This window comes from Trichoplusia ni, chromosome 21 (genome assembly GCF_003590095.1).
Source record: "Trichoplusia ni isolate ovarian cell line Hi5 chromosome 21, tn1, whole genome shotgun sequence".
Lineage (NCBI taxonomy): Eukaryota > Metazoa > Arthropoda > Insecta > Lepidoptera > Noctuidae > Trichoplusia > Trichoplusia ni.
In genome coordinates this window covers 6615595-6628031 of record NC_039498.1, presented here as the reverse complement: position 1 = coordinate 6628031, position 12437 = coordinate 6615595, and the positions used below count along the sequence as shown (strand labels likewise).

General features: G+C 31.2%; 1 protein-coding gene across 5 annotated transcripts in view; it reads left to right on the top strand.

The window, feature by feature from the left end:
• LOC113504282 (protein daughterless) overlaps positions 1-9433 on the top strand; it is a 187792-nt gene extending 178359 nt beyond the window's left edge. For 4 of the 5 annotated variants that reach the window (XM_026886521.1, XM_026886522.1, XM_026886519.1 and 1 more), the window contains 4 exons: positions 724-837; positions 6280-6425; positions 7037-7146; positions 7830-9433. In XM_026886521.1, the coding sequence (XP_026742322.1) occupies positions 724-837; positions 6280-6425; positions 7037-7146; positions 7830-7880 (421 nt within the window). In that variant the 3' untranslated portion in view covers positions 7881-9433. Of the gene's footprint in view, positions 1-723; positions 838-4376; positions 4473-6279; positions 6426-7036; positions 7147-7829 lie in introns of all 5 variants that reach the window. The other variant, XM_026886520.1, reaches the window with a different exon arrangement.
• The last annotated feature ends 3004 nt before the right edge of the window (positions 9434-12437 follow it).

Genomic DNA, 12437 nt, shown 5'->3' with positions numbered 1-12437 from the left:
GCTTCAACGGTGTGAAATATTGATTTAAGTAAAAAAAATAGTTACTATTTTGTCATTGAGAAGTAAATATCCATGTAACACAGGGCATATCCCACTTCTGGTCATAGGTCCATGTACAAATGGAACTACTTGCTAGGTATTAAAAAATTTCTGTCCTTGGTCACTGACTAATCTTTCAAAATCATCGTTTATATATCTCGGCCTGATTATGTCCTAGATAAGTATAAGTTAAAGTCTAGGCCTATTTAAGATTGGTCTTACATTTGAGATGTTGACTTGCATCACTTATCTTCGATCAATCTTTCATTAGTCGATAGACTTAATCGATAATCCATTTATTTATCGATTATTGTATAAGTTACGTGTAAATAGGTTTTTAATTTGGTAATTTTAATGAGTATATTTTTTTACAAAACTAACGAAAAGTGTAATCTTCATTTTCTTTAATGGCAGATTAAAACATCTATCTTTTGACAAATCAAAAAATTCTTGAAACAGTAGTAAGAAAACTAAGTAAAATATTAGCCTCATGAAAATACTCTCTCCACAAATTTTAATTTGATTAAAAAACAGCCCTTTATAACCTCAGTCTAAACTTTAATACGTTTTATGTTACGATGAAAAACCATTTCATATCATAACCAAACCTATTTACACCTGACCACCAAACGTTATGCAAATCAACAAGTCTTAAATACAAATGGAACCTAAACCCACCAAAAGCTCGACCAACCCCGCAATGCCCAGCTGCTCGTCCGCCGACGAGGACGACCTCGACCCCGACACGAAGGCCGCGCGCGAGAGAGAGCGCCGCCAGGCCAACAACGTGCGAGAGAGGTGCCACTATATTACCATTAATGGCTATGTTGCGACGTTAGATAAAGGATGTTTTGTTGTTGGTATAGTAAATTTAGGTGTTTTGAGTTGCTCTGGGTACTGATCTGAAGACTCTTGATACGGATCTTGTGGCTCAGATACGAATTTAGAGTCTCTGCGTAGGGGACTTGAGTCTCTGGATACGGATTTCGAGGCTCTGGTTACGGATCGTATGTATCTAGATACGGATCTTAGGTCTTTGGATACGGATTTTGAGTTTCTGGATACGGATCTTGAGTCTCTGGGTACGGATCTTGTGGCTCTGGATACAGATTTGAGATTCGTATCGATCTGAGTGTACTATGTCCGTATTTTTTTGGGGTTTAAGTAAATATCCTTTCTCTAATGACAATACATCAGTTTTGCTCTTCAACTTATTTATACTAAAACTGATTGAGATATTTGATCGATCAGTTTTGGTATTTATACATTCTTATTAAATAAAAGACAAATAGATTAGTGCGTTATAAATAGAAATTGAAAATGTATAAAAATATATTTAAAGTTTTGAAATATATTACGTTATATTCGATTCATGACGTTGTGAAAGCGAAACAACCGACTCTGGATACGGATGTAATTTATTCTGAATTCAGATTTTGAGTCTCTGGATATATTATTATATTGCGTCTTGCTTCCGCAACTGCAAACAGTCTTACTTTTAGACTTAATTATAGTTTGTTTCCTATTCTATTTGTCTTATTATTGTAAAGGTCTCATACATATAAAATTTATCGTGGTAAACATTTTTTTCTATCTCTTTATTAATGAACATTAATTTTATTATAAAAAAATACTTTTTCTTTAGTTTAATTATGTTTTTCATTTGTTTTCCATGATAATCATATTTCTATTGATATTTTGGTGATAATATTTTTGGAAATCTTTTCCTATTAAATGTAATGCTTACAATTATAGTTACATTTGCGGGTTATTATGCAAGAGGTTGCAGGTTCAAACCTCGTATCCAAAATTTAAAACAATTTTTAATCATAATTTTAGTACATCTTAAATAATAAATGTTTTCCTTTTTCCACATATATTATCACCAACCCAACAAACATACATACATATTATATATATCTGTACATAATATACTAACATGTGTTAAGTTTCAGCCTCACACCATTATCTAACAGGGTCACAGTGTGTAAAATGTCCTATTTTAAACTTTATTGTCTTTTCTATAAAGTCCATTTTGTGTTGCTCCTAGGTAGAAGGTAAGTCTAGATTTTTTAGGTCTATTGGCGATTTCTAGGTGGAAATTAAATTTAAAGTAAATAATAATTTGATATCTGTAATATGTTATCTTTAAGATTAATATCAATAAAATTATTAATTGATATTAAACGGTTTTTTGTAAGTCCCACTGTTGGGCAAAGGCCTAGTTTATAGGAAAGGATTGAGCATAAATCACCAAGCTTGGTCTCTTGCGGATAAATTGTATTTGTAGACTTTAGAGATTATTTTTACATTACCTCATTTTTTAGATGAAAATTTCATCAAACATACAAGTATTTGACGAAATTATAGAGTACTACTTTATAACACAAAATAGTAGCAAAGACGTGTACATAACCCTACTTCCAAAACTATAGGTCAAATGTCAATAAATCCTCCACATCCGTTGACATCCGTAAATCTGGATTTCATCATCAAATCATCAATTACAAATCTCTAATAACTTTTTAACGCCCACTACATTATTTTTCATCATCACAACATTTTAAGATCCACATCCGGGAAATCCGTAAATCCGTTATCATTTACAATCCTTAACAAATCATCATCGTCCATCACCTGGTGATCATATCATCATAATAACATGAAACATGGCTTATTAACAGCTGGGAGGTACTCGCGGCACAAGACACTTGAGCTTTATATAAACTGCACTATGGTCTGTTGTTTATGCTATAACTGTCATAGAAATAACAAGGAATAATTAATACAAAAAAAAATACAGAATATATTTTTAATAGTTTGAAAGAACATTTTTTTAAGATGGTAATAAAATTACACTGATTTCACAAAAAAATGCAATTGTTATAATTATTAATAGGCAATGTCAAAAATTTTGTGTATTAGTTTTAAATGTGGCATATATAATGTTCTTATTCAAATTACTGAAGTTCAATAGATTTTCAGTAAATTGTCAGTCAAAAGACATGCAAATATTAACAAACAATATAATGCAATAGAAAATAATTGAATTAGAATTTAATTTAGAAAATAGAGATTTTAACTAATCTAATTTCGGATCTTTTTGGAAAAATATAACAGATCCTATAAATTTGCTTTAACATTTAACTCATGGCTTTTTGTATATAACATATCATTACATACATTACAAAGATCCGTCTAATATTTAAAAAAAGATATCAATTTAACCTAAATGTACATAAACATCTTTATTCCATATTAAAATAATTATAATCCATTTAAATCCGTGAAAAAAGGTAAATCATTGCGGTCCAAAGCTCAAGTGTCTAAAACAAACATACAAATAATCTCACTAGTTATAAGACGCAGGTCGGCAGTGCTCTCTCTCTCGCGCCGCTCAGAGGTGAGGTCATAATATATGTTATATGTTACAATATATTTAGGTGAACTAGGTTTAGGACAAACATGATGATTGGGTACGATTCAATGTGTGTATATGTATACAATTACAGTACTGATAAATATTTTTATTTTGATGGATATACAGGGTGTCCTAAAACTCAACGATAATCTGAGACCGGATGAAAGGCCAAGTGATAACAGATGAGGGAAAAATATATCACTCAGTTCAGCGATAAGAGACATTTTAAAAGTTGAAATTCGACATCCCTCTTCGCATTTTTAAATCCTGTGATCACCAATGTGACAATTTCGCTGTGAGTATTTTAATTCCGGGATCTTCATTAACGATTCTATTATTCGAAACTATAAATTAATGCAACGAAAATTTTTTTTTTTTTTTTCAAAAATTAGAAACTGTTTTTTTTCCCTGATCTGTTATCACTTGGCCTTTCATCCGGTCTCAGATTATCGTTGAGTTTTGGGACACCCTGTATAATTATTCAATAAAATAGCTGATTGTATAATGTTTTTTTTACATACCGTAGACTTTTAATAAAAACTACTGAAACAAACTTGATGGAATTATGGGATTTATGAGATCAATTAACAACTATTTCAGGTTAAATAAAAAAATAATTACGAAAACGGTTCATAAAATCAGAAGTTCTGAGGTTATAAACAATGAACGAAAAACCACCTCGTTTTTGCAGTCGTTTGAAAAACAGTGAATGTCAATGATGAAACTTTCTTTTAAAAGTTTTAAAGTAATTATTTTTGATTTCTAAAATAATGTAATGATTAGAATAAATATCGATCTTTTAAATATTAATTAACATCCATTTAATATCGAACACATACAAATACTACACTGAATCGTACCCCTCACTATACAACGAGTTGTAAACACACAAGCTAACAGTATGCTTGGGCATCAGCTGTTCGTCCGCCGATGAAGGCGACGACGAGGCAGACCCGCAGGCGAAGGCAATGCGAGAGAAAGAGAGGCGGCAGGCCAACAACGCGAGAGAGAGGTAAGGTGCACTTGACCGGAGAAGTTAGGGAAGAGTAGACTAGATGTCTTTTTTATAAAAAGAATCAGTATTGAGCTGAAGTCGGAGAGGTAAGGTGCACTCGATAGAGTGGAGAGTAGAGAAAGAAATTAGGGAGGAGTAGAGTAGATGTCTTTTTGCTAATCGATTCAGTTTTGAGGTGAAGTCGGAGAGGTAAGGTGCACTCACATGCACGACAGTAGATAGAATGGGAGAGAGTGGGGGAGTTAGATCAGTCTTTTTTCTAATCAGTTTTAAGAGAAGTGGAAGAGATTAACAATTTTAAGAGAACTTTATGAGAATAGGTTTGATTTCAGTCAGTGATTTTACATGTTTTGTTTTTAGTTCTATGTTTTATTTGTATTAGTAGTCAACTATTGTTGCCTAAAGGTTAAATTGTGAAAATAATGGAAAAATTGAGACATCTCTCGATAACGGGCTGAAAATGAATAGAGGCCATAATTATTTCAATGCTTACTAGTATCATTATTACAGTTGCCTAAAGATACGCTCAGACAAAAGTTTGGTTTTGAAAAAAGCTGAATACCTGCCGAAAGATTTGTTGCTTAATTTCTTAGCTAGCCAAAAGTGATGGTGTAATTATTTTATCGTTTGATGTTTAATAAGCACTTTCCAAATTACAGACTCAAATTTAGATTTTGAAAAATGTCTTTAATATTTATTTAGAGTTAGAAGTAATTCGCTTAGAGCAGTGGAGGTCAAATGTACCATACTGTCGCTTTCATTCTTGAGAGGAATGTAGAGACAAATATATGTTACTGTAAAACCCAAAATATTGGTAGATCTTAAGTTTTACTAATAAATCTTAAGGTACACCAACATGAATCGGTAAACGTAAGAGAATATTCAAAGAGAATGATTTTACATATCTACTTAGTATTAGACCCCACTCTATACTGGTTTTCAATTAATCATTGGAAAAGATGAAATTAGTCCTGGTAAAAGCCAGAAACAATTGCCATTTTTTTCCAAATTGGTAAATTGCGAAATTGCGATAAATATATGAACGATTCGGATTTTGACCACTTATTTAATGAATCTTTAGTATTACTGGAAGTCGGATTTCGGGCTTTACAGTAACATAATACATTCAAGAACATCACTATGCATTCAGTTATTTTTCTGATACTAGTAGACTCCCCCCACTCCCTACTTGTAAAAGTGGGGAATAGTAAAACTGAAAGAATATGATTTTAACGAAATATTTGTGTTTTAATTGATGTTTTCAGATATTTTACACACTGTGATCAAACTATATTTTATTATGTGTGTTTGTTGCTACTCATATTATTGTACTAATTGTGTTTGTCTGTTTGTATGTTTTATAAAGTTTACCATGATGTTATATGTGTGAGACGATAGTTTATATATTAATGTCGGAGTTACTTAATGTTTTAATGGTATTTTGAAAATGTAATTGTGAAACTTAGATGGTTTTATACTATTTTTTTGAGATGAACATACAAGACCCTAAACTTATCTTGAAAAAACTGTCGTTTAAAAGTAATAACCAATTTAAATGCTATGTTTCCACCAATCTTTCCACGATGGGTTGAGTTGATTGACAAAATTGTGTTTTTTATTTATCAATTTAGTACTTCCTCATGCTATTTTGCGTATAGCTTCTCAAAGGCCTCCTGTATATAAAAGGATTGAACGTAAAGATCATCACTACTACGGACTCAAAAACCATATTTTCAAAAACCAATAAACATTAAGTAACTTACAAAATTAAGTCCTTGATAATAATAAGAGTGTATGTTTCCAGGATAAGGATACGTGATATAAACGAGGCTCTCAAGGAGTTGGGCCGGATGTGTATGACGCACCTGAAGAGCGACAAGCCGCAGACCAAGCTCGGGATACTCAACATGGCGGTCGAGGTCATCATGACGCTCGAGCAGCAAGTTAGAGGTCAGTACATATAGCCATTTACCTACTGGTAATAAACGCATTTTTAAGAAAAAAATACGTACAACCGACATAAAATTTATAATGACTTTAAATCAAAAACAGAACAAAAAAAATTGGACCATCGAGTCCGAAGAAAATATGCCGAATTCTTGCTTCTCTTAAGTCAGTTGAAAAAACGGTTTTTTATAGTATCTGTTGTGAAAATGATTCAATTACTCACGCGTATTATCGGGATTGCCCGACTAGTTTCGGATCCAAATAGAGTCCTTAATATCGATTCTGTATCAGTAAAAAAACTGAAAGCGAGGGTACATCGCGTTTTGTCAAACTCAAAAATTATTCTAAGCTTGAGTTAAAGATATCCCTTTGTGCCAAGTTCCGTGATTTAATTGAACACAAGTTTAAAGAATGCTTGTCTGACTTTCACTGTCTGTGGTCTTTGCTCCCGTAAAACGGCATTCGACTGAATCCGGTGAGATTGGAAACGGAAAAAAGTGTCTGAAAAAAATCTATTGTTATTAATTAAACTTAAAAATTAGACATAATTGATCAAACAAAGAAACCTATTTAATATTACAATTAGTAAACTTTTAACTATGATTTGTCCACAGAACGCAACTTAAATCCGAAGGCGGCGTGTCTGAAGCGCCGCGAGGAGGAGAAGGCGGAGGAGGCGCCCAAACTGCTGCCCGCGCCGCTACAGCACTACCAGCCCATGCCGGTACAACACTAGTCATTTATACACTACCTATAGCTTTATACAAAAAAATGGCTTCCATATCCTGCAGGTCTTCAGGCTCAGATCCATCGTTGTGGGCACGACAGGCATGCCCACAACATTTATTTGCATGTGACGTCTAATTTTTATATTCTACAAGATCAATAGATACGATATGATATATTATATTATACGATATGCATTCTCATTCTTAAGCCAAAGTCCTCATGAAAAAGAAAAAAGAATTCATAAATTATGGTTGTTTATGAGAAAGTTCGAAATCCGATCTGCATTTAGATGCTTGTCCACTTACACGCGCGTTCGATACCCGTGTGAATACTTGTTCTAAGTTTAGATGCATTGACAGAAAGATTAAGTCCTTTAATTCAAGAGCTATTTTTTAATAGAAAGGAAACTCTACAGATATTATTTTATTTTATTAGTGACTGCTATACCGTACGTCGATTCCCACCCAGGATAAAAAAATGTGTGATGAGCACAGACATTTATGTTCTGTGTCTGGGTGCAATTTTCTTTTATACTACCTATGTATTTAGAAATTAAATACAAAAATACATATATATATCATTTTGATAGTACTCATATTACAAGTTATGCTTAGCGTGACACTAGATGGCGTTGTATGAAAGTTGTGGTGATTATTGTTACTGTTTTTGTTTCCCCAGGGCATGGGCCAGTTGCCCGGGCAGCCGCCCACGGGGGCGCCGCCCCAATAGCGACGCCCGCCGCTACTACGCACTGCGCCCGCTCACACGCACTAGCCCGGACTGGCCGAGCTGTGGAACGGTCTGACACTTGTATGGACAAGTGTCGAAGGAAAATGTTGAGGAAAAGGCTTTTTGGGAGGTTTGAGATTTTATTGGTAAAAAAAGAAATTCTGTTTTTTCGGAGTTTATGAGAATAATTTAAAGGTTTTCTTGGTAGGAATGTTGTTCTTTAAGAATTTTTTTTCTGAAATTTAAGTCCAAAAATATACAGGTGTTAAAGTAGCTATTGATGAAATGATTTTTTGATTACTGTAAAATATTATAATCTTGCATGAAACTCAATCAAGCATCCAAAACAATTTATATATTTATTAATTAACTCTAACTACCTGTATATAATATGTTATTCAAATAATAAATTAAACAACGCGACAATTTTCTTCTAAAAAAAATGTTTTTTCAACATTTTTCTTCGACAAAAATCCATGAAAAAGTGTGAACCAAAATTTGCATTTTATTATTATTTCTTTATTATTTTTAAACCCGTTGAACGGGAGTGGGACACTGTCTTCCCAACGGAAGAATGCCATAAGTAAAAATGTAATGCTTAATCATAAGGTTTTATTTTAAGTTCAGGTTTTTTTTTTTAATAAAAAAAATCGACATTTTTAATTACCAGTGACTGTTGAGTTTGGCGTTTGAGTAAATGATGTCTTTTTAGCTCTCTACAATTTAATTATGTTTCTTTCGCTGTTTTTGATAAGCTTTTTTCGGGTAAAAGGTTTGTTAAAAATAGCTCTTTTCAAAAAATCTTTGTTTTCCGATATTTTTCTTTATTGAATAGTTTACATATAAGATGTAACGGTTTACAGTTGGCATATTATAAATACCCCTTTTTTTAGCTTTCGCTTTTTAATTCAGTTTTTTATGCAAGTTATAGACGTTTACTAAAAAAGTACTTTTTTAAATTATAGTCAAAATTTTTACGTAAAGTATTTTTTAAACATACAATTATTAACATCAATAAATGTGTTTGTTTATATAAACAAAGGTGGTATTCAAAATATGACAGTATATTTCCGTTATATTTTGTATGTTTAAACATTATTTTCTTGAAAAAACTTTTCTTAAAATTTTCTTGCAACTACGAATTTACTAAACATGACATTTCGAATTGAGAATACTGACCTATGACGTCACACGGCTGCATATAATGTTTTGTATCTGTTTCTACCCAATGCCCGATTAGCGGGTCCGCCTTATAATGGGTACTTATCCCGTGTTACGTCATAACGGTTACGTCATCGAATCAAACGTCAAACTCGATTAAAAACTCTGTAACCCCCTTTTGAAGTCGGTTAACAAGGACGAGAGTTCCAAAGAATTATTGTATTAAAAATTATGAATTCATCGAAAAATGTTAAGCAGTGCGTAGTGACTTATATTTCGGACTCTATAGTTATAATGTGTATATTATTAGACCATAGATAATAGTTTTATAACATAACATCAGTCTGAAGGTGGATGAGAAAAAAAAACGTTTTTTTTTAAATGTCTTGATTCCAAAGACGATCCATGTAAAATATTAACTTAGTTATATGTATAGGTATATAGATATGATAGTTATAAATAAATGAGAAAAAAAAAGATATTTTTAATTACGATGGTTTTTTTCGTCGATTTTTTTTCTCGTTTGTCGCTGCCATACGTCGTCACCGCTTTACACCTAAGTTCTAAAAGGCTTGACAATAAACGATTGGATTCTTTGGTTATAGTAAGCCTCTCACTTTTTTTTTGTATTTTGTAAATTTGTATAACCCGATTGATTTAATGATTTCTTTTTTGTTCGAAGCGGTGATTTTGCTCGATAATAAAAAATAGTACTTATTGTAATATACACGTTTATTTTTATACAAATTTACAAAATGAAAAATTAAGTTTTTTCTTTTGAAATACGGCTACTTACTTAAGACTTACTGTACTTAAGTGACATTCTTGTACCATCCTCCAGTGAAAACGTAATTTTGACACTTTTTTTTTTACACTTTTGCGGTCAGATCTACGATCTACGTAGTATTATTTTTTTATTATTATTATGATTATAAATTTGTCTTTTTTTTTTTAGATTATTGTCGGTAGCTATTCGCCTTGAGATCGTAAAGTACTTATACAGTTTTATTTTTGTGTAAGTTTTTTTTTATATTTTTTGTTTTTTTTTCGTTCGTTTTGTTCTTTGTCATCTTTTCTAAGTCCGATATTTCATGAAATTATTAACTGTAGAATATTAATTTTATAAATACTGGTTTTGCTGATTACGCGAAAATATGGCAAATTACATGATTTTTTATAAAAAAATCAGTTTTCAATATTTTTGGTTATACAGACTTGCGACTATTTTCTATTATCAAAAAAACAGATATAAAAAAAATAATAAAAAATGAAATCTATAATTATGATATTTATACAGAACCAATAAATTATACCAGGCTAAGATCCCACTGTTGGGCAAACTTCTACCCATACACAGAAGGACCAACTACTTAATATATCTAAACCAATTTAATTTAACGCGCACAACTTACCCCAAAACAGTAGCAAGTCTATAAAAATCCAAAAATATCTCATTATTCTACTTCTATATGTATATATTTATTTAAAATATATAAACACGTCCGCTCAATCAAATTATTTTTCTATATGTTCGGTTGACATGTCACTTATTAATCAAATATATGAAAAACCACTGGCTTGTATTAAACTACGCTGAAATTACAAAATGAAAGTTGTCTTTTACAATTGAGTGATTCGATTTGACAATAGCGTAAATGTGTCTATTGGAGTCAAAATTGTTTTGTCTGTCTGTGACTATCTCCGTACTGTTTTAAAAATATTAGACAGGTCAACGTTTTGTTTTAAGTATGCGCGTCTTAAAATATATTTAGTAAAAGCAGAAGACTAGGAGAAATTTGTCTAGTTTCAAATGAGCGCTCGCCCTTGAAGTAAAAATTAATAATGAAAACACACAGAAAATTGTAAAATGGTATTTGTTACCTATCTATACTCTCTCTAAATTTGTTGTCTATAAAAATAGCGCTGAAATGATCATTATTATTTGCTTTTTGGTACAAACCGAAATCTGCACCAATTAATTTTATCCTTTTATTTCGGATCTTTTCCCAAACATTCAAATCACCCACAACACCCAGACTCAATAAAAGCATTGATAGATCATAAAATTGCAATCGTTAATTCAGAGTATTTTAATACAGGCCAGTATATCAATTATTTATGACATTTATTATGTTATATCTCGGAAACGGCTATGACGCGTACTGTGAAGTTACATGAGTAATAGTTAGTATAGCGTCTTTAGTCGTTTCAAAATAAAACTTTAGGGAAAGTTAATTATTTAACGGTATTAATTAATTAGAAGATTTATTTAAAAGTATATTAAGGCAATTGTAAGTAAAACTATGAATAAGGTCATATATAGTTTTCTACTAAAGAATCCCACTGCTGGGCAAATGAAAAAGAATGCACTTCAAAGCTTATTAAGTTTTCAATAAGACTTGCTATTGGATGAGAGGGACAATGCGAAGGTATACATAGCTCCGTCCCTCTTCCACCCTGCAACGATTTACCATTAAGAGCTTTTAGTAGCTATTTAAGCTCCTATTTAATTAATACCGTTAAATAGTAGCTAAAAAACAAACAAAATTAATTGCATTTAAATTAATATTAAAATTCGGGAATTAATATATATTTAAATGCAATTATTTTGTATACCCGTCGATATTCAATCAATTTTTAGTTTATAATCTAAAAATAACTCTGTATTATATAGTTTTTAAGATTCATTTTCCCTTGATCATTAATCATGTGATTTTTATAATGATTACTATTGAAACCGAGACATTTTAGTATTGATTATTATGAAAGAAAATTATATAAATGTATAACAGTTGACAATTTATAAATTCTATTTAATACAACAAATTTTAATCGATACAGCGCTGGATACGTTTTTTTGACGAAATCTTAAAAGAAATAATTTTGGAAAAAATATGAACTGGTTATTTAAAACATTGTTTTTATAACACTCAAAATTTCAAAGTTTAATATCAGTTTCAAAAATAACTTTCATATGTATAAGTTAGTTAAGCTTGAAAAATAATACTTTTCGCATTTGCGAATTATCGACTGTTCAAATTGAAATGTATACTAGTAACACTAGTAGTTAATGTGTTGCCAGATTGAAATAATAGTTTTTGTTTTTCAAGCGAAACCAAGGTATGCATGTGATGTTATATTTATGTATAAGTTTGACGTAAAACCTTAAAACCGTAAAACCGTAAAAACGTAAATCTTGACTTGTAACAGCCCTACGTAATGAATGATCTTACAAAGTTCAAAATATCTTTTTAGTATGTACATTTAGTTCTAAGTCTTACTATCGCCCTTTAATTTAGTTGATTCCTCTTCCATTTAGCGTTAATTAAGTTTTTTTATTATTAATTATCTATAATTTGTTGTCTATGCGTACTTGTAGGATTATTTTAGGATTTT